The 26,072-nt window shown below is 43.3% G+C and overlaps 1 protein-coding gene across 5 annotated transcripts in view; it reads left to right on the top strand.

The window, feature by feature from the left end:
- Positions 1-4,528: 4,528 nt before the first annotated feature.
- LOC147431873 (protein ANTI-SILENCING 1-like) overlaps positions 4,529-26,072 on the top strand; it is a 54,392-nt gene continuing 32,848 nt past the window's right edge. For 2 of the 5 annotated variants that reach the window (XM_086494345.1, XM_086494344.1), the window contains exon 1: positions 4,529-5,125. In XM_086494345.1, coding sequence (XP_086350471.1) covers positions 4,796-5,125 — 330 coding nt within the window. In that variant the 5' untranslated portion in view covers positions 4,529-4,795. The remainder of the gene's footprint in view (positions 5,126-26,072) is intronic. The other 3 variants (XM_086494343.1, XM_086494342.1, XM_086494341.1) reach the window with 3 other exon arrangements.

The raw sequence follows: 26,072 nt of genomic DNA, 5'->3' as shown, positions 1-26,072 counted from the left end.
TGCATGTTCGCATGTTTTCAATTTTATATTTTATGAAACATCTTTGCCATGGGTATTCTAATAGGGTAACATGGGTTGATTTTCCATACATGTTCATGATGCAAAAGCTAGGACTTGTAGATCCTAGGTTTTTGTTAGGTTTGATGAGACAGACAAGGTCAAGGTAGAAAGAGCACTAAGGAGCACTCGATTGGTAACCTAACAAGACATTATAGTGCCCTTTTACGTTCTTGGAGAAAAAGTCAACACTCTTGCTAATCATAAATTTTTGTACCATTTGGTCTTGCAAGCCTCTCAAGTGGATATATTGGTGCATTCCAACAAAAACACAACAATAGCAAGGTCAATCCAACCGTAAAACGACTTTATGAAATTTTCCAAATCTTCAAAGATTTTTTCCCATTAACTTCAATGGGTTGTTGTTCTTGATGCATGGTTTTTAACGCACCACAATTTTTGGTTTAGAAATACAATTAGCTTAAAAAATCGCATTTTCTCAATCTAATGACCTATTATTAATGTCTCTATACCTACGCTTACAATTACGATCGAGAAGATGTTTTCATGATATAGTTTTGTCCTTGACTTGCATATATTGTTATAGAAACTCTCAAAAGCATTAAAAGTTTCCAAATAGGACAATTTTGGAGACAACTATAAAGCAGTAAAACTGCATGCATGAGAAAATTGGTTTTTACATTATGTCCTTTACATTTAGTTGAAAACATACTAAATACTAACCAAATTATATGTGTATTAGGGAGTCTTTATATAAGCTACAAATTTATTATGCTTGCCCTATCAAATCACTTTTATATAGGATATACGCTCTCATCTAAAAATAACTCGATTTTGGTTCAAGCCAAAAAAATCCAATCATTCCATCTTTAATTATATGGGATATTAGGTGCCATAAAAAGGAAGAATGGTCATGTGATATGAAATCCATGTGCACGATCAAATTTGCATCCAAGTGATTTCCAACTTACATAAAAATCCCAAATGTTCAAATTTTGTCAATAAATCAATATTGGTCAGTTTCTTGTATATACTACATAACTTGAAATACAAACATCTACTATTCCTTTTAAGCACTCATGCACATTGAAATGACAATAACTATCTATATAGCACTTTAAACCTTGCAAAGATGACATTAAAGGTAGTTATATCATAAATTATGAAAAAAATCCAAAAACAACAAAACATTTTTAGCCTAGTTTAGGTTGAGAGATCAGTTGCAAACATAAGGCTGATGGTGGAATCCATATGCAACATGCCCAAGTTTCTTTTAGCTCATTACACAAACGTTTTGGATGTAAAACACCTCAAGAATCAATTTTATCTCTTTCAATAGTCCTAGGAAGTTGCTTGGTTAATAGACCACAAAATTGTCTTAGGACATACAAGTGTCATGTTACCAATCTAGTGTTTAATGCACAATGAGTTGTTTCGTGCTGGTTTAGAAGACCTGCCTTGTGAATTTGTTGGTAAAGAGTGAAGCAACTAAGGTTGAGATTGAACTTCCAATTGTTGCAGGGAAGCCCTTCTTGCATTAACTTCACGCACATGTTTTTTGTGGTAGCTTGAGAGGCGATAAATTTTAATCAAATGAGTGTACCTTAGAAGTAATTATGAGTGATAATTAAGTATTTTTCTTGTTGGAGTGTTTTAATCTTGGACGAGAAAATGGAGACAAAAAATAATGCAATGAAGAAGGTCCAAGAGAGAGAGCTGCATGTGATTGCAAGCTTACTCTGAGCAAGGGCTCTAGTACCACTTTAAGAGGAGCACTTCACAAAAGTGTTTATGCGATGGAATGGGCAATCAAAGCTACAACCAAAATGGAAGATCAACCACACTTTACATGCATAGTGTATCCATTGTTCTATAAGTATTGTACCCTAAACCCTTCTATGGGTTGAATAGATTGATATTCATTTTAAATTCATCGTTGTAGTTTAACAGTTTATATTGGTAGGTGGTGACACTGTGCCAATATGGTAGCATCTCGATTCCTAGCTTGCAAGAGCATCCTTCCAACACTTGGGTAGAGTGAGAGAGAACACATGGATCTATTCGGATGATTGAATCGATCAATTTAATGGTCACAACGCATGAAGAGATTGTCCATGGTCCTTAGACTATCCCGATGGTGAGTTTCTAGAGGCCAAGGCAAAGGTGTTCTATGGTAAGTTATCCTATTTCTCTCTCCTAAAGTGATGTTATGTTTTGGCCACTGTGGTTTTTTTGTAGCATTTCATAAAAAGTGTAAACAAAAGGGGAATAGTTATAATGAAGCCCTCAACCAGCCCAAAGACACCCTTTCTCCGAGCACCAACAACAGAAGACCAACCCAAAGGGAGCAAAGCAACAAACAAGCGAGAAGAGAGAGGGAACAAATGTTCATCTCAAAAATCACAATGGATGCTGCCTAATGGCCCCAAGTGGTGGTTTTTTTGTAGCATTTCATAAAAAATGTAGACAAAAGGGGAATAGTTATAATGAAACCCTCAACCGGCCCAAATACGCCCTTTCTCCGAGCACCAACAACAGAAGACCAACCCCAAAGGGAGCAAAGCAACCAACAAACGAGAAGAGAAAGGGAACAAATGTTCATCTCAAAAATCACCATGGATGCTGCCTAATGGCCCCAAGTGTCAATTGTTAAGTCCACCTTTGAGGGTCTGCAGGCAAACTTGGAGGTTGAGGAGAATACTTTCAATCAACACACCACATAGGAAGACAAGAACAAGGTAGTCCGCCTCTTAAGCTATGTGTCGATTGTTCTAAGTTATTTGGTTGAATTTGAAGAGAAGGCAGATGATGAGCAATGCCGCATAGGGCTACAACTCGCCACGATGAGAAACTACTCAAAGATAGTCGTGAGCGTGCTAGTGGAGAATCGATACGTCGCATAGAGAAAGAGGAGAGAGCTATGCGAAGCGACGGACTGCATATACTATTTTCTTGGCTTAGCCAAGGTACGTGGGCTTGACCACCACGTCCGAGAGGCTCATGAGATTCTAGGACATCCAACACCCTTATACCCTTAGAGACACATTTGATGTTTCAATGATTATGGTGGATACATATTATTGAGGGGTTATTGAGAAGGCAACACTTATTTTGAGTTATCATTTATATTTTTCTCCTTGTTTTGCAATTCTCGAAATGCTACATCAATTTGTGCATTGTAAATTGAGAGAGAGAGTCAATTGCAATAGGGTTGGTTTGGAACATCCCTTTAGGACTCTTCGAGAATCTGCGCATCGATTTCTCAAAAAGTGCTCGCCATGAAATACTCACCAAGAAACATGTTTTTGTGAATTCCCTTGAGAAAGTAGTGAAAACTCTATCTTTGGCCACACTCTCGGTCTCTATTTGGCATCTTTGTCTGATTGAGCATCTTGCTCTCTTCCTTTCCATAAGTATTTGTAGTATCTGTCTTTGAGTCTAGATCCAAAGCTCTGTTAAACATTAGAACCTCCTTCTTACCACATAGTATGCAAGACATCTATACATTTGGTGCTCCTTGTTTGTGCCTCAATCTCAAATGTGTGTGACACTAGTGGTTTTTAAAATAAAAAGAAGATAAAAGGTTTCCACAATTTAAAGAACAGTAAAAAAGCTTTGACAACATCTATAATGCAAAAGTGAAGGGTGATAGTGTGCCTAATGAAATTGGAAAGTCAAAAGACCTGGTACATATTTTTGGCTTTCTAAAAGAAGCCTCAATGTTGAGTTTGGTTAGGCATACTTTCATTGTTTCCAGTGCCATGATGGAGACTTACCTTAAATGTTATTTTCATTTTAAAAATATTAAATGAATTTTTTTATTTCACATCCTTACACGGCTTAACTTCACTTGCATTCTATTCTTTTAGAATGCTAAAGTGAAGCTTCACCTTGCATAATTATAGTAAATTCGATACATATACATACATACACACATAAATATATTTATTTATTTTACACACACACACACACACACACACACACACACACACACTAAATGAGCAAACCATGGTAAAAGGGAGAAAAATGGTGAATTATGTGAGAACTTAGTTAAAAAATCTTGCAAATTCAAAAATTCGATTATTATTTGTTTGCTTCTTTGCAAGGAGGAAACTTAGTCCCTTAATAAAAGAGATATTCATGAACAATGCTTTACCTTATATAATTCTAGTTAAACTCAACCTTATGATTTTATCATTTTCTTATTGTTTTAGAAAGTCACCGTGACCCTTTCACTTGTTTTATATAAAGGGGTTGTCTGGCCTCATCTATAAGGGTTTCTATAATTTAAAGAACAATAAAAAAGACTCGACAACATCTATAATGCAAAACTTAAGGGTGATAGTGTGCCTAATGAAATTGGAAAGTAAAAAGACTTGGTACATATTTTTTATATATAAAGGGGTTGTCTGGCCTTTATAGACGACGAGGGTTGTCTGGGCATACATTGTGAGTGAATCCTTTTGCTTTCTACTCTTCTTTTTATTAACGTTTAGCTTAGTCCTTTGTGCTTCTTAGGGTTTACCTAAGCTTAGTTTCATGTCCCCCTTGGCATGTCTTGGATTTAATTACTTCTAAAGGGGTAATTTAAGAGAGAGAGAGAGAGAGAGAGAGAGAGAGAGAGAAAAGAAGAAGAAAGAAGAGCATTCGCAGGAAGGAACATTCCCAAGTGGCAACGACATAACCAATCTGGCGAGTCTTGAACTGAAGAGGGAGAGAGAGAGAGAGAGGTTTTAAACCAAAAAGCGAAAACCGTGACGAACTCATTTCCAGCTGCATGCAGGGTGTAAGCATGAGCGAGGAGGCAGATATTCAATGGGGAACAATCCAGGTTTCTGCTACCAAAGCGAATATCTTTTACTATTCCTTCTTCAGTGAAGGTGTTGAGTACAAGCTCTATGACAATGTCCAAGTTTACAATGGTCCTAGAGAGCCTTACATTGGTAAAATCATTAAGCTCTGGGAGGAAAAACAGAGCGGCATGAAGAAGGTTTTGATTCGCTGGTTCCTCAGACTCCGTGACCTTGATTCACAAATGGAGGGTGACCCCAAGGAGCTTTATCTTGCTTTTGGCAAGGGCATAGGTGTCACAAATGAAAACGACCTCGTGAGTTCTTTATTTTGTTTGTAACGTTCTGATTATGTCTCGTATTTGGTATATATACTCCAAGGTTAGACGGCAATTCAAATTCAAGCCATAGGTTTTAGATGTCAAGATCCATTGTATTGTAGAAATGTTCATTGCAGCTAAATCCCTGAGCATGTTTCACACTTCTAGACATGACAAACTGTTCATTTTTCTTCTTAGTTGTATGTCTGAACATAGAAGGATATGTATTTACCGATTAAGTTCCATAGATATAGGCAAATGCGCTTATATACGTTGACATGTGCAAAACTGTTCATGGATTCTTTCTTTAATGTTTGCAGTTGCGCATACGCAAATGCTTCACACATGGAGACACATATGTATTTTCTTTGCGTTAGGTCCTACGCAAATGAAGGATAGGCATAATAATGTTACTCACCTACATCAGAACTGCTCATAGTTGGAACTTGCTATTGGCTCTTATTTCACGCTAGACAGGCATGCATTTAGGCATTGCATGGATGGGTTTCTTCTATGCATGGCGGCTTTTTGGTTTTTCTTCTCATTTGCTGATGCGTTGATCGGCTTTATGCCAGTATGCTCCGAGGGATGTTTGTGGGCGATTTGTTTTTACTTTTGACAGTAGATACTAGGTGACCTTCCTCCCATGGATACATGTTTTTTTTTTTTTTGGGGGGGGGGGGGGGGGGGGGGGGTGTTTCAATAATGTAGATTTATTGATGACTGTCAGGCTGGTATGCCCCCTTGTCTTACCACTGCCTCCAAAGAGAGCAGGATGCCAAGGACAGATTCTTGTTTTCACTCTGGTCTGTAGGTACTTGGCACTCACGTTCTTTTGCACGTAGTCCTGGTCAATGCAAGATTTGCAGGGTTTTCGTTGTCAGAGTGGGCACTTGCTAGAGCAGTTGGACTGTTCTTATGTTGGCAGCCAGCAGAATTGATAGGGGGCTTTGTATATTTGGCAAGTCTCTGCTTTTTGACCATGCCCCCCGTATCCTTGCACATTCTTTTCTCCTGCCTCTTTGCGCAAGGTTGTGGTTTGAGGAGTCTTGACTCTCTCCTCTTTGAAGAGAATCTCATAGAGCAGCTTATTGGTATTTGGTCTTCAGATACCCAGCTTTTTTGAATCCTTGGTTTTTGGCATTGATCTTACCTCCTTTCTTGGGGACAATGGTCTCTTGACAGTTCTTTTGAATTATAGGATGTTGCTATGCCACTGTTTCCACCAACACATTTTTGATGCCAGACGGATACCTGCCTCTATGTGCTTGACTTCTCTTCTCCCAAAGGAAGGATATGCTACTTTGCTCAGATAGTGGAGGCCCTTCACTCTTCTCTCTTGTGGCTCGAGTGATCAGTGCCTGGTTTTGGTCTTTCTTGCTAGATTCTATTCATGCTTTGCAAAACTGTTTTCTTCAAGATGGTTGTATTTAGGACGACATTTTTGCAAAATGAGGCTATTTCATGACAGACAGATGCTTTCGCTTTTAATTTTACGAGGTAAACTGCTTTTCACTTCCAAAGTGAATAGGGCCTGCTATTGTGCCTTCTATCAATTGGAAAAGACATTGGGGTCATAGTTCTTCAATTAGCAAATTCTAATGGTATACCTCCACTCAATATGGGCAAAGATTGATCTTCTTGTCAGAGTGTGCAATGGAAGGGGAGAGAGAGAGAGAGAGAGAGAGAGAGAGAGAGAGAGAGAGAGAGAGAGAGAGAGAGAGAGAGAGAGAGAGAGAGAGAGAGAGAGAGAGAGTGTTGCTTGGCATATTTCATTTGATGATTGCACTCCACAGTCATTGTGGTTTTAGACGGCAATCATGACGTCTGCTAGAGAGACTAGATAGATTTTATGTGGGCGCATGGGTAGCATCCCATGGTGATACAATTATGATTTGGCCTGGCACAGGACTCTCTGATCATGCCCCAGTTTCTTTGCTCTTGAGTTTTGAAATTTCCTTTATGCCTAGACGTGGATCGCGTATACCTAACTTGGTGTTAAGAGGATGCTTCATTGTCTCAGCTGATTCGGAATGTTTGGACACTACTTTTTTAGACCTAGCATCCCATGTGCTTACATGCATCACTGCGTCCTCTGAGGCTTGTAGACAGACCACTGCAGAGCGGCGACGACGCCTGTTTTGCAGAGAACGTACCTACAACTTACAAGACTACTTGAGCTGCATTCGTCGACAGCTTGAGGAGTTTCCAGGAGATGAGTTCCTGGGTGAGCGTGAGGTTGACACCAAAGAGACACTTAGTCACATTCAGACTGAGAAATCCGAACCCTGGGACTTCCATTAGAGCCTTACGTGATTGTGTAGAGAGATTACATACATATTTTGACGAGGTCCTTCACATAGCTTTGGATTATTTTGAGCATTTGTTTACTCTTGACCATCTTACAGATGATATTTTGTGTGCTAGAGAAGAGGTTTGGTCTCATGTGTAGCCCGTGGTTACGAGGCTATGTGCCATATGTTACTAGCCCCTTTCACTATGCAATAGATGCATGACGCAGTGGTGGGCTTGGATAGTGTCTCTTGTCCCGGAGAGGACGGGTTGTCTGGACAGTTCTTTTTGAGTTTTTGGGATACTCTCAGCCGACAAACAACTGACGTGTCAAGACAATGAAGAACAGAGCAAACCTTCAGATTACGGCCGAGGAGCCTAAACCCTAAGAAGAACAAGCAACAACAGAAGAAGAAGTCCTACCAACTTATGGGACCCAAGAGACAATGGAATTAAATTAAAGCAGGACCCTTACTCACACACAAAGGCTTGCGCAACCAACTGATGACATGGTAGACTTGTACTGGTGCTCCGAAAATTGCGCTGATATGATGACGTAGCAGACTATACGGATTTCCGCGTTTCGTTGTATGTTTGAAAACCTCGGAACGACGCAAGCCGATGCTTGAGGATCGTTTCGTTGTATGTTTGAAAACCTCTGAACGACGTAGGCCGATGTCTGGGGAGTGTCCATGCTAGAAAACCTCTGAACGACGCAGGCCGATGCCTGGGGAGCATTTGGTTGTATGCTTGAACCTCCAAGTGACGCAGACTGCAGTCTGGGGAGCGTTTGGTTGTACAGTCCTCTGAGCTCATGGCTTGGACCTTTTTAGGTTATTTGCGGGGGAAGTGGCGAGGTAGTCGTTCAGTAGCTTCATACCGTAGACCGTTTGTCTCGGGGGAGTGCTCAACGGTGTTGTTTGTTGTGTTTTGTAACATGCATATGTGAGCATTTGTGTTGCATTGTGATGTGCCAACCACTGAATATTCCTAATTGGACGAGATTGCCTGGGTATGTAACTTTAGTGCATCAAGACACCCGTGGAAGATCAATGCGGTCTCGGTGTGATGGCTAATTTTACTATGCCAACATATCAAGAGTTCCGATCTAGATGAAAGGAGAAGCCAACTCCTTGATAAAAAAAGAGCCGAAAGGAGAAGCAAACTCCTTGATCAAAAGAGCTGAAAGGAGAAGCCAACTCCTTAACAAAAAAAATAGCAAACTGATTGTCCCTCGGAAATTTTTGAGCTAACTTGAGTTGTTTTGCAGGTATGCTGTAATCGTGGACGATTACTCTCTTTCAAGAAGGGGGGATGTCACAAACTGCTGACCAGAGCCAACCTTAAGATCACGGCCGAGGGGCCTAAACCCTAAGAAGAACAAGCAACAACAGAAGAAGAAGTCCTACCAACTTATGGGACCCCATCCGATGGGGCCGAAGAGACATAAAGGAATTAAAATAAAGCAGGACCCACACACACACACACACTCACACTCACAAAGGCTTGCGCAACCAACTGATGACGTGGCAGACTTGTACGGACGCTCTGAAAAGTGCACTGACATGATGACGTGGCAAACTGTATGGACTTCCGCGTTTTGCGTTGATTGCTGACGTGGTAGTTGTACTGAATTCCGTGATTTACGTTGGCAGTTTTTGGACATTGCTTTTAAGTTCGAAGAATTTTCATGTAAATTGCTTTTGGGCCTAGGGCCTTTAAATATGAGGCCATGGGCTCATTCTCTGGCATGCTTCCTTGCGAAGGTGCAGAGTTTGGAGTACCGGCTTGTAGTTTGTTGATGCAATATAAAGAAACATCGAAAGGGGCGCCAAGGTTTGGGGCCAATACTCTCTAGGGTGGAATTCCGCCCCTCCATGTCGTGTGTCGTCTCTCTCTCTCTCTCTCTCTCTCTCTCTCTTTTAGTTCAGGTGTTATTGAAGTGCTAAAAGTTTGTTCAGTTTGTTCTTTTTTGTTGGCACGTGGTGCCCGCCCTGTGACATAGCCCCGTCATGCTTTCAGGTTTGCAACGCATATTTGACACAGGAGAGATGCCTGTCTCTATGTGTTCAGGACTTATTTCTCTTATACCAAAAGGCGGAGATGGATTGTCCCTCGACAGTGGAGACCGATCACCCTCATGTCTTCTGTGTATAAGAGCTTCGCTCGCACGATTAGTATGTGCTTGAAACCCTTAATGGCCGATCTCATCCATGCTTCGCAGACAGGTTTTGTGCAAGACTGCTGTATCTTAGATAACATCTTCACTTTCTATGAAGCACATCCCGACTGAGGGTCCTAAACCCTTAAAAGAAGCAATAGAAGAAGTAAAAGTTCTTGCAACCTTTGGGACTTGGTCCGATGGGGCCCAAAGGACCTAAAGGCATAAAAATAATGCAGGACCACACGCACACACTCACCTGCGTAAAGGTTGATGATGTGGCAAAGCTGTACGGAATCCCGGATTTCACGCTGACATGCTGACATGGCAGCAGTACTGGTTTCCACAATTTCCGTTGACAGTGCCAAGTGGCAGTTATACGAATTTTCGCAAAACGTGCTGCTTGTTTTTGGGCGCAAGCTTTTGAGCCAGTTGCTTTTGAGTTTCGAGTTTTTCATTAAACTGCTTTTCAAGGCCAAGGGCCTTTAAATAAGTACAAAGGGCTCAGTCTTTGGCACTCTTCCAGGTGAAGGTGCAGAGCACAAGTACCGGCATTGTACTAGTAACTGACTTCAAGTAATATAGAGAAATATCGAAAGGGGCGCCAAGGTTTGGGGCCAGTACTCTCTGGGGTGGAACTCTGCCATTCCCCATCTCGTGTCGTCTATCTCTTTCAGTTCAGTTGTTATTTGAAGTGCTAAAAGTCCGTTCAGTTTGATCTTTTCCGTTGGCACGTGGTGCCTGTCTCGTGATAGCGCTATCAGAGCTTCAAGCGTGTTTTTCTGGAATCATATCGGTCCCACCAAAGATCAGACAGAGCAAACCGGCGCTTTCAAAAGTTTACGCCTAATTTTATTCAAAGAATCTTTGTGTCCCGACCCCTGATTTATTAGCCACTCCCACCCTTACTTCATCCCGCATCGGGCGCGCTCCCGTCTTCACCGCTTTGTCTTATAGGGCATAAGCCATAAAGAATGTAACAAACTTGGACACTTCAAGTCAAGATTCTACCGCGACACAGCAGAGATTCTCTTCAAAACAATTCACCGTTCACAATTGATTCAACACGGCCCGGCGGAGTTCCGTGCCTAGAGATATTGGCCCCAAAGACTGGCATCCCTTTCAATATTTCTTTTTGTATTAATCTGTGTTCAAAGTACAAGAGAGTGGGAGGGTTCTCACTCTCAAACTCTGCGTCCAGATGCTCTGAGTTGTGAGGGCCCTGCCCACTTATTTATAAGTTACAAGGGATGCCCAAAAGCAGAGCCCCAAAAGCAATCAATGAAAAGCCTTGAAAAATAAAGGAATTGAGCCCCAAAAGCTGCCAATTTCAGCCCACTCAAATCAGCCTGCTTAAAAAGCAGATTTCCGTATAGCCTTCTGCTTTTTGTGCCGCAATTCACGGAGTTGTCTATAGTTGCCACGTGTCACAGCTTTCGCGTTTTCCATTGCTGCCACGTCAGCCTATCTCCACGTTTCACGAGCTTGCCAGTTGGGGGGGGTGTGTGTTCTCTGCTGTCTATGTCTAGGGCCATGCCACGTCACCCATTTGTAACATACCCCCCTCTTGAAAGCATTGTAATCGCCCTCGATTACGCTTGCAAAACAAACAGAGGCCATAAACTGTCTTAGCAGACACTGACTGTTAGTATCGACGCACTAGGAACAACACATCTAGCACATGTACCAATCGACAGTCACATACAAGACATCACAAGACAAATCGCATCAAAAAAATAAAATTCATTCCAAATTCAGACCGTGATTAATCGGCAACGTATTTAGTAATCGCATCTAGATCCAATCGGGACCTCACAGATGCTCGATTAACTAGTCCTTATTGCAATCATGTCTATAGAGATTTATCAGACTGAAATGCTGCAATCATTTCGTCTATTAGTTCTTGCACTTAAACAAGTCAAGTACAAATGAGTATCGTATTATCGGGAATCTCAAATCTTAAAGTCGTTATAGCAGAATATTGTCAACTCAGAGTATCCTTGAAACCCAATAGGGACATCAGTGACTTTATTATCAAAAATCGGGGCAATCTGTTGACAAAGGAGCGGAGTGACTCCCCTCTTGTGCAAGCCCGTTGCACCAAATTCTGCCCAAGTTGAAATCGGGGTTCTATCGGAATAGACTATACTAAACCGAATGCTTCAAGGTAAAGATTCACAATCTGAGGAGTATATGTCAGGTACTCCTTCTCCATCCATTTCGCATCCAATGCAGGATATTTCTTGAATTTAACCAAGAACCGCCTTCTCGCTTTACCTTTTATCTTTCTATCTTTATGTACCAATATCAGTATGGAACTAGTATCTCCTCGCGGGTTGCTCATTTGGCTCCCCATGATCGGGCACATCGCCTTTAAAAGGCTTCAAGAGACTCACATGAAAAGCATTGCGAATCCTCCAAGTATCGGGGAGCTTCAGTCTAAAGGGGACATCATTTATCTTTTCTTTTATCTGGAAAGGTCCTGTCGCGTGACACATCCAACCCTATGTGTCTGTGGACAAGCTACAACAAGACAAGGGTTCAGTTAGTCCAGTCAGTCTAGATTTAGAAGTGTTCTGGCACTTTTGTGAGTTTGTTCGCAGACCGTGCATGCCCAATCACTTAGTGTAGATGCATATCCTCTGATTGCACACAACATGATCATAAGCATTCCCATTAGAATCCATCAGAATCCTTCAGGGGAATTTTCCAGTGCATTTAGCCTATTTTCCCTATTTTTGACATTTTTCACTTATTATTTTTAAGCGACTTTTGTTGGAAAGTAGGTAGGGCAAATTGAGTAAGTTTGTATATAAGCAAACCTAGACTAGCACTAATTGGCAGAAGAGGCAGCAAGAGCACTCGCTCAACAGGCAACTTCTTAGCAGAACCCCAAGCCCTACCGTTTTTGCTTCACAGCAACCACCTAGCGTTTTTGGACTAGATCAGTGAGCGTTTTTGCTCTTGCAGATCCCTGGCGACAGAAGACTCAACAAGAAGCCTAGCGTTTTGCATTTGCAGGACATCCGGCGACAGCAGAACCATTTTCAGCCCTAGCGTTTTTGATTTGCAGATCAGCCCCAGCGTTTTGCAGATAGACCGCAACGGAACATCAAGAACCATCAAGTTTTCAGTTTTCAGTCCTTAGACATCGCAGATCAAATCCCGAACCTCGCAGATCTCACCTTCCCGCAACAGTTCCTCGCCGCACGGTCAGTTTCCACAAGGTTTACAGTTTCAGCCCGGAAAACGCAGATTTCAGCATCTGCCTTTTTAGCGCGTCGTCGTCATACCGTCGTCATCGACATCGTCACCGACATAGAGTCAGAATTCAACAAATACAAGATTTGCAGATTTCAGCCCTTAGCGTTTTCAGATTTCAGCCCATCTCGTCGTCGTCCTCATCGGCGTCGACATCGTCGGCAAGTCCAAGCATTGTAGAGATTGTGCAATCATAAGTAGACCGCTCTCGCCATGGAGAGTGGGGCCTTCGGAGGAGGGTTTGACAACATTCTGGTGTTGTATTCTCGTCTTTCTCTATCTCTCAGTCTCATGCACTTCCAACAGTGTCCATTCACTTTGTTTGTGTCCATTGCACTCTTTCACTAAAGGAACAGAAGGCTCTTCCTTTCATAAGTAAAAGGAACCTTGAGCACAGTTCGGAGCACTCATCTTGAGCAAAGTACAAACATTCATTCCGCTGCACCTTACAGGTCCATAGTATCTCATGCTAAGCTTTGGAAAAAGCTGCTCCTTTCCCTTTTTCTTTCTCAGGCGTGCCTTCTCAAAACGTAAGAGCACCCAATCGTTCTCCTTTAATTTCAAATCGCGACGATGTCGATCTGCTGCCTTTTTGTGTCTTTCTTGAGATTTTTGTAAGGCCTCCTAGACCTTTGCAAGAGCAGTGTCCAAGTCCCTCGTGTACTGGTCGGCTTCAAAAATCTTATCTTTCGTGCTTAAGAAGGGTGGAACCTTTGGAGCACCTTTAATAATCTCAAATGGCGCCTTCCTAGGCAAATTTCACCAAGGGCAAATACTTTTCCCATTGAGTCTTCTGATCCGAAATGTAAGACTTCAGTAAATCCAGAACGGCTGAATTTGTAATCTTAGATTGCCCAGCTGTTGAGAACTGCAATCGTGTGCCAATGTTCTTCCAAATTGCCTTCCAAAACAAACTCGTGAATCGGGGATCTCTGTCAAAGACAATTGTCTCAGGCATGCCATGTAATCTGAATATTTGGGCAATGACCAGTCTCGCTAAGTGATCCGGCTTGACTGTCTTCTTCACTAGAATGAAATGAGCTTGCTTGCTAAATTTGTCAATAACAGTCCAGATACCATCGTGCCCACTCTTATGTCTTCGGGAGATCAAAAATGAAATCCATAGCAATACTTTCCCAGGGGCGGGTGAGAATGGGTAAAGGTTGTAATAATCCTTGTGCTTTATGCTTGTCAAACTTGACCTTCTTGCATACCAAGCAACTGTGTACAAAATCGTCCACGTCCTTCTTGAGTCTCGGCCAAAAGAAGTATCTCTCTACACCTTTCAAGGTGGTATCAATGCCGCGGTGACCCGTAATTGGTGGACAATGGCATTCGGTTAGAACCTTTTCCCTCAACAGTTGTGTAACGCACAACATCGTTTTCTTCATCAAGCAGCCATCCCGAATGGAATATCCCGCTACTACCTCCCCATTCTGTATTCGACCGAATACATCTGCAAAATCAGGATCTGTGGCGTACTGATCGACCATATCCTCGCAGGTTCTATGGTGTATCGCGGAAATAGCCAAGACCAACGGCTTCCGGGACAAAGCATCTACCACCAAGTTCTTCTGTCCCTGCACATGGACAATCTAGAAGTACAAGATGTTCGCCCACCACATGTGCTTTTCCGATAGCTGCTTCTGTGACAAGAAGTAGCGTAAACTCTGGTGATCTGTAAAGACCGTAAAATCGGCTCCGAGGAGGTAATGTCACCACTGAGTAAGAGCATGGATAACTGTCAAAAGCTCTTTCTCATATATCTGTGCTGTCAATTCCGGCCTTGAAAACAATCGGCTCTCATAGGCAATGACATGGCCTTCTTGCATTAAGACCGCACCCAGACTATGACCACAAGCATCACAATATACTTCGAATGACTTTTGCAAATCCGGCAAAGTCAAAACTGGTCCTGTAGTCAATTTCTCTTTCAATGTCTGAAAGGCAGTCACCTCTGTGTAACCCTACGAGAAAGGGACTCCTTTCTGTGTCAAGATATGCAAAGGGGAAGCAACCTCTGCAAACTTTCTAATGAACTGCCAGTAGTAAGAACATAAGCCCAAGAAGCTTCTAACTTCATGGACATTCTTTAAATCCGGCCAATCACGTATAGTCTCAATCTTGGCCGGGTCCATCTGCACTCCTGCTACTGAGACAATGTGTGCCAAAAGGTGTATCTGTGGTAGGAAAAATCCACTCTTCTTTGCATTAATCACCAACTTGTGATCTCGCAATGCCTGAAAGACGTGTAGCAGACGTTCTCTATGTTTTGCCTTATCCTTGGAGAAGACAATAATGTCATCAAAGAAAGTGCCAACAAAAAATCTGTACTCTCTGAAAATACTGCCCATCATTTGGTTAAAGGTCACTGTAGCATTGGTAAGGCCAAAAGGCATCACCAAAAATTCAAATAAAGCGAAGGTCGTCCGAAAAGCTGTCTTGTAGACATCTCCCTGCGCGATTCGGATCTGATGATATTCGCTCTTTAAATCGATCCCGCTGAAACAAGAGGATCCTTGTAGTCGGTCTAGAATATCATCGATCCTAGGAATCGAAAATTTGTTCTTGATGCTGATTTTGTTGAGAGCTCTATAATCAATGCACATTCTCCAAGATCCGTCTTTCTTCAAAACCAACAATAACTGAGAGTAGTAAGGTGAAGTACTCGACTGGATAAGACCCTTTTCCAAGAGGTCTTTCACTTGGTTCATAATTTCTTCATTCTGGGCTCGGCTCACACGGTAAGGTGGTTGGTTCGGTGGTGTGCTTCTAGGTATCAGATCAATGGGATGATACTCAGGACGAGCTGGTGGCAACTTGCGTGGCAGGCCCTCAGGAAAGCAATTGGCATGAGTGTGGCGAAAATCTTTGCGTTCTTTATCAAGTTCAGACATATTTGTCCTATGTTCATCATTCAACTCTTTCAAAAAGATAGAGTAAACAAACAGACTGGATTTCATTAATTTTGAAACGACCGAAGCCGATACAATAGGGACAGATTCTCCTTTAAGTTTCACATCAAGTACAATGGTTCGGCCCTTTTCAGTAGTCAATGTCGCTTTCTTCACCTGATAATCGACCACGGCGTTGTTCTTATGGTACCAAGGGACTTCCAAGAGGACAACACAACCTTCCAAGGGCATTATGTAGAAGTCCTTATGCCCCAAATACCCTTGACACTGCAATCGAAGTTTGCCAATGAGATTATGAGACAGGTGTAATGGCCACGTCCCTGTCGGGTGCCGCTAGAACTGCCTCTGCTTGTGGTCCCATCCGATTGGGTGTAATCTTGAGCCGTGCCGCTAATTTAGGTGAAATGAATTTGGCCTTGGCTCCTTCATCAATCAAGGCTTCTTGATCTTCCACTTTGCCCCACGCTCGGCAAAGTTCTGTACTCTCATCAATCGTGCTTGGGTCAGTACCCATGCAATCTGGAACCAGTCTTGCTTTCATCTTGCCTTTTCGTCCACGTTTCTTAGTTGCTTTCGAACTCTCTGGGCCTTCTTCATCTTGTTCATTCTTTGCCTTTTTAGGGCACTTCGTGGAGATGTACCCATGTTCCTCGCATCCAAAACACTTCCCCTCTTTGATATAGTTGGCCCTCTCCTGAAGAGTGAGCTGGGGTCGTGCATCCTTATCTTTCGTTTCTTGGGGGCTCTTCTTCTTTCTACTTTCATCATTAGAAGTTTGTTCGGTTCTCTGAGTCATGATCTTATATGTTGGGTAAGTGAGACTGCCTGAATGTATGGCAAAACCTCGTTTCGCATGACCCATCAATTCTTGAGTAGAATCTGACTTTTGTTCTAAGCAGTGATTTCGGATCTCTGTAGGAAGTCCGCAGCAAAACCGCTCAATCTGTTCTTTAAACGAGATCCTCTTAAATAAGCAATTCGTATATCTCGTTCGTACTCCCGAGTCAGCCAAGAAGAAATAAAAAGCCTTTTAAATTTCAGCCATTTAATTGGGGCTTTCTTGTTCAATAGAAGGGTGGACCACCATGTTTGAGCATTTCCCTTGAAGAAAGAGGTAGCCCTCCGAATCTTGGAGTGCTTTGTGTAATGCCCTCCAGAGAAACCTATATGAAACTGCTGGATGAAGGCCAAAGCCCTCGAAGCATCTCGGAACCCAGAAAAAGTGTCAAACTTAATTGACTGTCCACCTTATTTAAATTCTCAAACTTTCTTGCTTTTATCTTCGAGAAAGTCATATTGATTGGCTTTATAGAAATGCTTCTTCTTTGCGTAAAATCTGCGATCACTGGAGTCCGAACTATTTGAAGACGAGTCCTTTGTAGAACTGTCAGAAACTGGGGGGAACTTAGGCTTCTTTGCCTTTTTCTTGCCCTTTCCGAAGCTTTGCTTTTTGCTTCGGTTTTCCCTTTCCTGTCTTCTTCGCTGGAGTCAGAAGAGCTAGAAGAACTGTGAGAAGAAGAAGAAGAAGAAGAAGAAGAACTGGATACTCCTTCAAATGCACATGCTTCTTCTGCTTTCTTGCTGAGGCAAAAGTAGATTGACGACCCAAATAACCCGGGAAGTCAGTTCCTTTCTTCTGTTTTTTGTCGTGCTTTTTGGCTTTGTTGTTCGTGTAAAAAAGCTGAGTAATCCGTGTATCAACCACCTTTTCCAATTCTTGCTCTATAAACATCCTCGGAGTAGGAGGTTTCTTGAGTGCTGGTTTGAGGGGTGGCTCTCTGGCCTTCTGCCTTTGCCACTGGGGGTGCACCTCGTCAAAGGATGTCTGAGTCAAAAATTTTGCAAATTTCGGATCCTTCACAAGGCTGATCATCATCTTTGGCGCATCGTCAACCAATTGTTGACATCCCATCTCTTCAATCTCTGCCTGAGTAGGCCAAGGTGGGCCGTACTCTTCGTGAGAATCTTCTTCGTGATCTCTTCCCGCATCCCCAGATGCAGAGGAAGTTGATTGTTCGTTGTTGGAATCCATAAGTGCCGCGAGAAAAGGACCGGATTTCCCGGTAGAAGAGAAATCGGCCGCGCTTTGATACCACTGTAACAAACTTGGACAATCCAAGTCAAGATTCTACCGCGACATAGCAGAGATTTACTTCAAAACAGTTCACAATTCACAATTGATTCGACACGGCCCGGCGGAGTTCCGTGCCTAGAGATATTGGCCCCAAAGACTGGCGCCCCTTTTGGTATTTCTTTTTGTATTAATCTGTGTTCAAAGTACAAGAGAGTGGGAGGGTTCTCACTCCCAGACTCTACATCCAGATGCTTTGAGTTGTGAGGGCCCTACCCACTTATTTAGAAGTTACAAGGGATGCCCAAAAGCAGAGCCCCAAAAGCAATCAGTGAAAAGCCTTGAAAAATAAAGCAATTGAGCCCCAAAAGCTGCTAGTTTCAGCCCACGCAAATCAGCCTGCGTAAAAAGAAGATTTCATTACAACCTTCCGCTTTTTGCACCGCAATTCACAGAGCTGTCGTATAGCTGTCACGTCTCACAACTTCCACGTTTTCCGATGCTGCCACGTCAGCATGTCTCCGGGTTTTACGGGCCTGCCAGCCGGTGTGTGTGTGTGTGCGTGCGCTCTGCTACCCCATGTCGAGGGCCATGCCATGTCACTCATTTGTGACAAAGAACCCAAGACATGGCGTTCATGGATTCAGCAAATAACTTGCAGTTTCTCCTCAACGAGCTTTGCGACATTCTTTCGCGGCATCCTCAGCAGTATCTTCCGATGCTGCAAAGTTTTCAACATTTTTGAATTACATGTTAACCCCTCTGATGCCCTAGGTGGTACCTCCTCCGGTACCAGACAGTACAAGAGCTTCCAACCGGAGAGAGAGAGAGAGAGAGAGAGAGAGAGAGAGAGAGAGAGAGAGAGAGAGAGAGAGAGAGAGAGAGAGAGAGAGAGAGAGAGAGAGAGAGAGAGAGAGATGAGATGAGATGAAATATTAAACGTCTTCAAAAGGCCAAAATGACCTATGAGACCAAATTGATACAATCTTGGTGGATCTAATACGATGTCTGGGTACAAACATAAAATGAAGTAAAGTGAAAAACTAAAATCTTAACTGCTAGATGTGAAATAAGCAGCTAGCTGGAATTGTGTAGGATATGAGTAGGGGGGGGTGAAAGTAGTGACTAGGGGCTAATACAACATAATGTGGGTGTGCGTGTGAGAATATAATGGGTGAGAGCTGATACAAGATGAGCAAGATGTACAATCCTCAAAAGAGCTAATCATCGGTCGTTGGCCGATCTCATCAATCTCCTCCATGGTCAATAGTTTGAGAGGGCGTCGTGTACATCGGGCCAAAATGATCCGAATCCTCTGATACAGCCTCCGTCGATGTTACTAGACCATCATGATCATATGCCCTGCTCGGCCTCGTCTTTTCAATGGCTCTCTTTACCATCTCAGTGGTAAGAAGGTGTTGGTAGGTGGGCATGGCTCTGTAGGAAATGGAAGGGGTCCTGTCCATGAACTGTATATAACGATGAGGTCCCACACATCAGGAGAAGTAATCACTGGGGGAGGGGACAACTGATACAAGTCTCGCTCCATTTGGGCCAAGTAAGCTCATTTCTTCTGTTGCACAAAGTGTCGGGAAGCAATCCGAGATTGTCTGTAAGTGATGACTCCTAAAAGAAGATCCCTCTGAAGCCGGGCTCTCATGATTCATCCCTCTGAAGCTGGGCTCATGAGCTCCCAAAATATTGCCTCCGACCCGGCTGAGTGTGTGGGTATGCCTTTGATGCTGCACCATGCAGTGTCTCAGTTAGTAAAGTGGTGCATTCCTTCACTGAGAGGCTAGGGCCAGCTGTGCATAGACGGCTATAGATCTCCTCTGTATAAACCGAGTCAGTCTTTGGTGTAAATGTATAACGGGTATGTGACCTGCCTCCTGATGTCTGGGTTGTACTATACCGAAATGAAACAAACAATGTCAAAAGTGCATGAATTACTGCTACGCCCACTGGTCTGGTTCCCACTATAAAATCCTGAACACAAGGAATAAAGCTCGGGCTGTGCCATAACATAGTCCAATGTACTGACCCCGTGTCTGTGTGGAAAGCATGTGAAACGGGTTGCTCCAAGAAATCGCTGTAAGCCATTAAGTATGGCTAACCCATGTGTAGTCGTCATCTCCGTGAGGTATCTCCCATACTCTGTCTGCTCTGTCACGTGAGCACCTATGAAGCCCCATGTCACAAGACGGGCACCACGTGCCAATAGAAAAGAACAGATTGAACAGACTTTTAGCACTTCAATAACAATTGAACTTCTAGAGATAGAGAGCACACGCGACACGGAGTGGCGGAATTCCACCCCAGAGAGTATTGGCCCCAAACCTTGGCGCCCCTTTCGGTATTTCTTTATATCGCATCAACACAGTACAAGCCGGTACTCCAGACTCTGCACCTTCTCCAAGAAGCATGCTAGAGAATGAGCCCTAACCTCATATTTAAAGGCCCTTGGCCTAAAAAGCAGTTTACATGAAAAGCCTTCAAACTCGAAAGCTTTTGGTCCCAAAAGCAATGCCAAAAGCTGCCAGCGTAATTTACGGAAATCCATACAGTTGTTACGTCATCAGCCAGCGCAAAACGCGTCAATACGTACAGCCTGCCACGTCATCATGCCAACCCAATTTTCGAAAATCTGCCACGTCATCAGTTTGTGTGTGTGTGTGCGGGTCCTGCTTTATTTTAATCCTTTATGTCACTTCGGGGCCCATCGGACGGGGTTTCCATAAGTTGGTAGGACTTCTTCTTCTGTTACTTGTTCTTCTTAGGGTTTAGGCCCCTCGGCCGCATCTGTAAGTTGGCTCCATTCTTTAGACTTTGACACGTCAGCAGTTTGTTACATCTCCCCTTCTTGAAAGAGAGTAATCGTCAGCGATTACAACATATCTGCAAAACAACTCAAGTTAACTCAAAAATTTCCGAGGGTCATTCCGAGGGACAATCAGTTTGCTCTTTTTGTTAAGGAGTTAGCTTCTCCTCTGGGCTCTTTTGATCAAGGAGTTAGCTTCTCCTTTTGTCCAGATCAAAACTCTTGATATTCCGGCGTAGTAAAATTAGCCATCACACCTAGACCATATTGATCTTCTGTGGGTGTCTTGATACACTAAAATTATATGCCCAGGCAATCTCATCCAATTAGGAATCTTTAGTGGTTGGCACATCACAATGCAACACAAATGCTCACATATGCATGTTACAAGACACAACAAACAACGCCGCTGAGCACTCCTCTGAGACAAAGTATGAAGCTACTCAACGACTACCTCGTCGCTCCCCCCGCAAATAACCTAAAAAGGTCCGGGCCATGAGCTCAGAGAACTAAACAACCAAACGCTCCCCAGACCGCAGTCTGCGTCGCTTGGAGGTTCAAGCATACAACCAAACGCTCCCCAGGCATCGGCCTACGTCGTTCGGAGGTTTTCTAGGATACAACGAAACACTCCCCAGGCATCGGCTTGCGTCGTTTCGAGGTTCAAACAATACCAAAATAGTATTTCTCACTTCTCCACCCGGGATTAAAATCACCAATCATTGAAACCAATATTTGAAACCAGAGTCAAACAATTCAAGTCGGCACCAAGACAGGTTTAAAACAGATAGCATCCATTTCAAACAAATTTCAAACAATACATTCTCAAACAATGTTCAAAAGTATCTAACTAGAAAACAACTAGAGAGGTCATTCAGGGTTTTGTTCGGACAACCGAACTTTGAGGACAACGGGCTTGCCCTTTTGCATCACGGTGATTGTTCGGTTCCGGACCTGGAGAGTTGCATCATTCTTGTCGTGCCAGTGCATGCCCAAGAGAACGTTGCAATTGCCCAACTTCATAATGTGGAAATCGGCTTTTCCATGATAATCTTGTAGTCACTGGAAGTGCACCAATGACCACTTTCTGAGTTTGCCCCGTGGCTAGCTCAACTTCAATTTCTCCACCTTCTGCATCATAATCAAAGTGCATCTGCTTCAAGAATTCTGGATGGATGAAGTTCTCCATAGCTCCGGGGTCAAAGAAAATAAGGGCTTTCAAGCGGTTGACTTTTCCATAAGCTCTGCATAATTCATTAAAACTCTCTAGGTTTATACCCTAAATATCGGGTACTAGTCCAATAGCAGGTCTAGCCTTCTTGGCCAGAGGTGGCCGCGGGAATCTGTCTGTCGTGGGAGTAGAAGGTTGGGCTGAGGACGTCGAGGCTCGCTCAGGACATGTATTGAACGTATGCCCTGTTTGGAAACATTCGAAGCATCGGTCTTCTTGTAACAAGGCCTCTCGTTGACGTTCTGTCAGACGAGGCCGTTGAGGTTGGTTTTCACGGGATTCCCAAAAAATTTTGTTCGTTGTTGCCGGGAGTTTTGGTTAGTGGCCGGACGTTCTTCTGTGGTAAACTCAAAACTTTCCTTTCATGAGCTTGTAGCCGACCGCGGCATGGTCCATAAGCTCTTGCATGGTAGAGACTTGCTTGGAGAGACAATATTCTTGCAATGGTGATGGTAGTCCAATGGTGTAGCGCTCGCACTAGTCCACCAAGGGAATGAACTTAAAGTTACACGTTGAGAAACCTTTGGTTATAGTCGTCCATGGTCGGTGGCAAGCATTTTCAAGTTGCCCCACTCTACCAAAATCCGGACTTCAAAATCTGGACGTGCAAAACCTGTCTTGAAAGCTTGCCAGGTCCTTGGAGCATGCGGTTGTGTCGCGATTGAACTCCACCATTGCATAGCATTATCTTTAAGAAAGCCCGTTGCTCGAGAAATCTTGGATTCTTCTGTATAGTTCCCTAAAGCATAGATGTTGTCGAATTGCTGTAGGAACTGCAATGCTTTCTTGCGATCTTTCACCCCGGAAAAAGTGAAAAATTTGATTGTCGTCCCACCATCGTCGAAGTCTTTGGGTTGGTTAGGCGCATGTCCCGGATATGGATAATAAGGGTATCCATATGGGCTCCAAACATTGTAGCCTGGTGGCAGTGGTGGTGGAGGTGGGGGCAATAGCGGTTGCACTGGATCAGGGTCAGATGGCTGCACCATATTCTTGAAGACTCCCCCGATCGGAACAGATGGCTAAGAAGGTTGCCGGTTGGAAGCTCTCGTACTTTCTGGTGCCGGAGGAGGAGGTACCACCTGGGGCATCAGAGGGGGTAACATGTAGCTCAAAAATTGTTGAAAACTTTGCAGCATCGGAAGATTCTGCTGAGGATGCCGCGAAAGAATGTCGTGAAGCTCGTTGAGCAGAAACTGCAAATATTCTGCTGAATCCATGAATTCCAAGTCTCGGGTTCTTTATGGCTTATGCCCTGTAAGACACAATGATGAAGACGGGAGCGCGCCTGATGCGCGATAAAGTATGGGTGGGAGTGGCTAATAAGTCCAGGTTGGAGGCTGAGGATACCTCGAATAAAATTATAATAGCTCTGTCTGCTCTTTTGTAGGACCGGTATGCTTTCAGAAAAGCACACACCTGATGCTTTCAGAAAAGCCAGGTTGGAGGGCGACGATACCTCGAATAAAATTCCAATAGCTCTATCTGTTCTTTTGTAGGACCGTTGGACGGCAGGATACCTCGAATAAAACTCCAATAGCTCTGTTTGTTCTTTTGTAGGACCGTTATGCTTTCAGAAAAGCACACGCCTGATGCTTTCAGAAAAGCCGAGCTAGAGAGCGAAGATACCTCGAATTAAATTCCAATAGCTCTGCCTGTTCTTTTGTAGAACCGGTATGCTTACAGAAAAGCACACGCCTAATGCTTTCAGAAAAGCCTGGTTGGAGGGATAGGATACCTCGAATAAAATTCCAATAGCTTCGTTTCTTCTTTTGTAGGACCGTTGGAGGGCGAGGATACCTTGAATAAAATTCCAATATAGCTCTGTCTGTTCTTTTGTAGGACCGGTATGCTTTCAGAAAAGCACACGCATGATGCTTTCAGAAAAGCCGGAATGGAGTGCAAGGATACCTCGAATAAAATTCCGATAGTTTTGTCTGTTCTTTTGTAGGATCGCCATGCTATTAGCACACGCGTGATGCTTTCAGAAAATCTGGGTTGGAGGGCGAGGATACCTGGAAAAAAATTCCAATAGCTATGTCGGTTCTTTTGTAGGACCGGTATGCTTTCAAAAAAGCAGACGCTAATTGCTTTCAAAAAAGCCGGGTTGGAGGACGAGGATACCTCGGATAAAATTCCAATAGCTTTGTCTTTTCTATTGTAGGACCGTTGGAGGGCGAGGATACCTCGAATAAAATTCCAATAGGTGTGTCTGTTCTTTTGTAGGACCGTTGGAGGGCGAGGATACCTCGAATAAAATTCCAATAGCTCTGTCTGTTCTGTTGTAGGACCGGTATGATTTCGGAAAAGCACACGCCTGATGCTTTGAGAAAAGCCAGGTTGGCGGGCGAGGATACCTCGAATAAAATTCCAATAGCTTTGTCTGTTCTTTTGTAGGACCGTTGGAGGGCGAGTATACCTCGAATAAAATTCCAATAGGTCTGTTTGTTCTTTTCTAAAACCGGTATGCTTTCAGAAAAGCACACGCCTGATGCTTTCAGAAAAGCCGGGTTGGAGGGCGAGGATACCTCGAATAAAATTTCAATAGCTCTGTCTGTTCTTTTGTAGAACCGGTATGCTTTCAGAAAAGCACACGCCTGATGCTTTCAGAAAGCTGGGTTGGAGGGCGAGGATACCTCGAATAAAATTCTAATAGCTCTGTCTGTTCTTTTGTAGGACCGTTGGAGGGCGAGGATACGTCTGCTAAAATTTCAATAGTTGTGTGTTCTTTTGTAGGAACGTTGGAGGGCGAGGATACCTCGAATAAAATTCCAATAGCTCTGTGTGTTTTTCTGTAGGACCGGTATTCTTTTAGAAAAGCACACACCTGATGCTTTCAAAAAAGCCGGGATGGAGGCCGAGGATACCTCGAATAAAATTCCAATAGCTCTATCTGTTCTTTTGTAGGATTGGTATGCTTTCAGAAAAGCACACGCCTGATGCTTTTAGAAAAGCCGGGTTGGAGGGGGATTCCCCATATCACTTAAGTATCTGCCATACTTAGTGTGCTCCTCATCCTGTGATAATCTAGACTGGCCCATTTCTGTAATATCAATCTCTTGCATCAACTCCTATGAGGTATCATAGAATACTGTCTGGTGATGGGTAGTCCTAGCGTTGAAATCCCCCAAGATAATAATGTCACCATCCCTTGAAAACTCCCATGTATCATCATCCAAAATAGAGAAGGGGGACTGTCCTCTAGGTGATGCATATATAGACGTACTCGGGGGAAAATAGCAAATAGCGATGTAGAGGCATCTGCCTGTCTTCGCCTTTAGTCTCACCCACATGTACCTAGCATGCTCATCCCTCCGAGCTATATGTATCAGAGTCTCCCTGTCTTCAAGGTCTCTGTAACAGACTTGGACACTCCAAGTCAAGAATCAATCGCGACAGAACCTAATAACCACTTCAAAACAATTCACAGATCACAATAGATTTGCACTGGCCCGGCGGAGTTCCGTGCCTAGAGATATTGGCCCCAAAGACTGGCGCCCCTTTCGGTATTTCTTTTTATATTAATCAGTTCAAAGTACAAGAGAGTGGGTCGGGATTCACTCTTAGACTCTGCGTCCAGATGCTCTGAGAAGTGAAGCCCTCACCACTTATTTAAAGGTTACAAGGGATGTCCAAAAGCAGAGCCCCAAAAGCTTCAAAATCAAAAGCCCTGAAAGCAAAAGCTCTTTTCCCTCTCTCACAGAGAGTTTTTGAAAGCAAAAGCATTCTCTCTCTCTTTCTCATTTAAGTAGAGAAAAAGCGAAATTTGCGTCGCTCATCATTTTCAAAAAAAAAAAAAAACAGCCTCTGCGATTTTCAGAAATTAGGGTTTTTGGCAAAAATTAGGGTTTGCAGGAATTTTAGGGTTTCTGGCAGAAATTAGGGTTTCTGCTGTCCGCCACGTCATCACTTTGTGACATACCCCCCTCTTGAAAGCATTGTAATCGACCACGATTACGCCTGCAAAACCGACAAAAGCCATAAACCATCTTAGCAGACACTGACTGTTAGTACCTACGTACTAGGAACACACATCTAGCACATGTACAAAATCGATAGTCACATCACCAGACATCACATGACATTCAACATTCATTCGGATCGTAGACCATGATTTATCGGCAATGTAGCTAGCAATCACATCTAGGTCCAATCGGGACCTCATCGATGTCCGATTGACTAACCCCTATTGCAA

The sequence above is a fragment of the Adiantum capillus-veneris genome, chromosome 21 (assembly GCF_014529385.1).
Source record: "Adiantum capillus-veneris isolate H3 chromosome 21, ASM1452938v2, whole genome shotgun sequence".
NCBI lineage: Eukaryota > Viridiplantae > Streptophyta > Polypodiopsida > Polypodiales > Pteridaceae > Adiantum > Adiantum capillus-veneris.
Note: the sequence above shows the minus strand (reverse complement) of the source record. Positions and strands in the feature narration are given on the sequence as shown.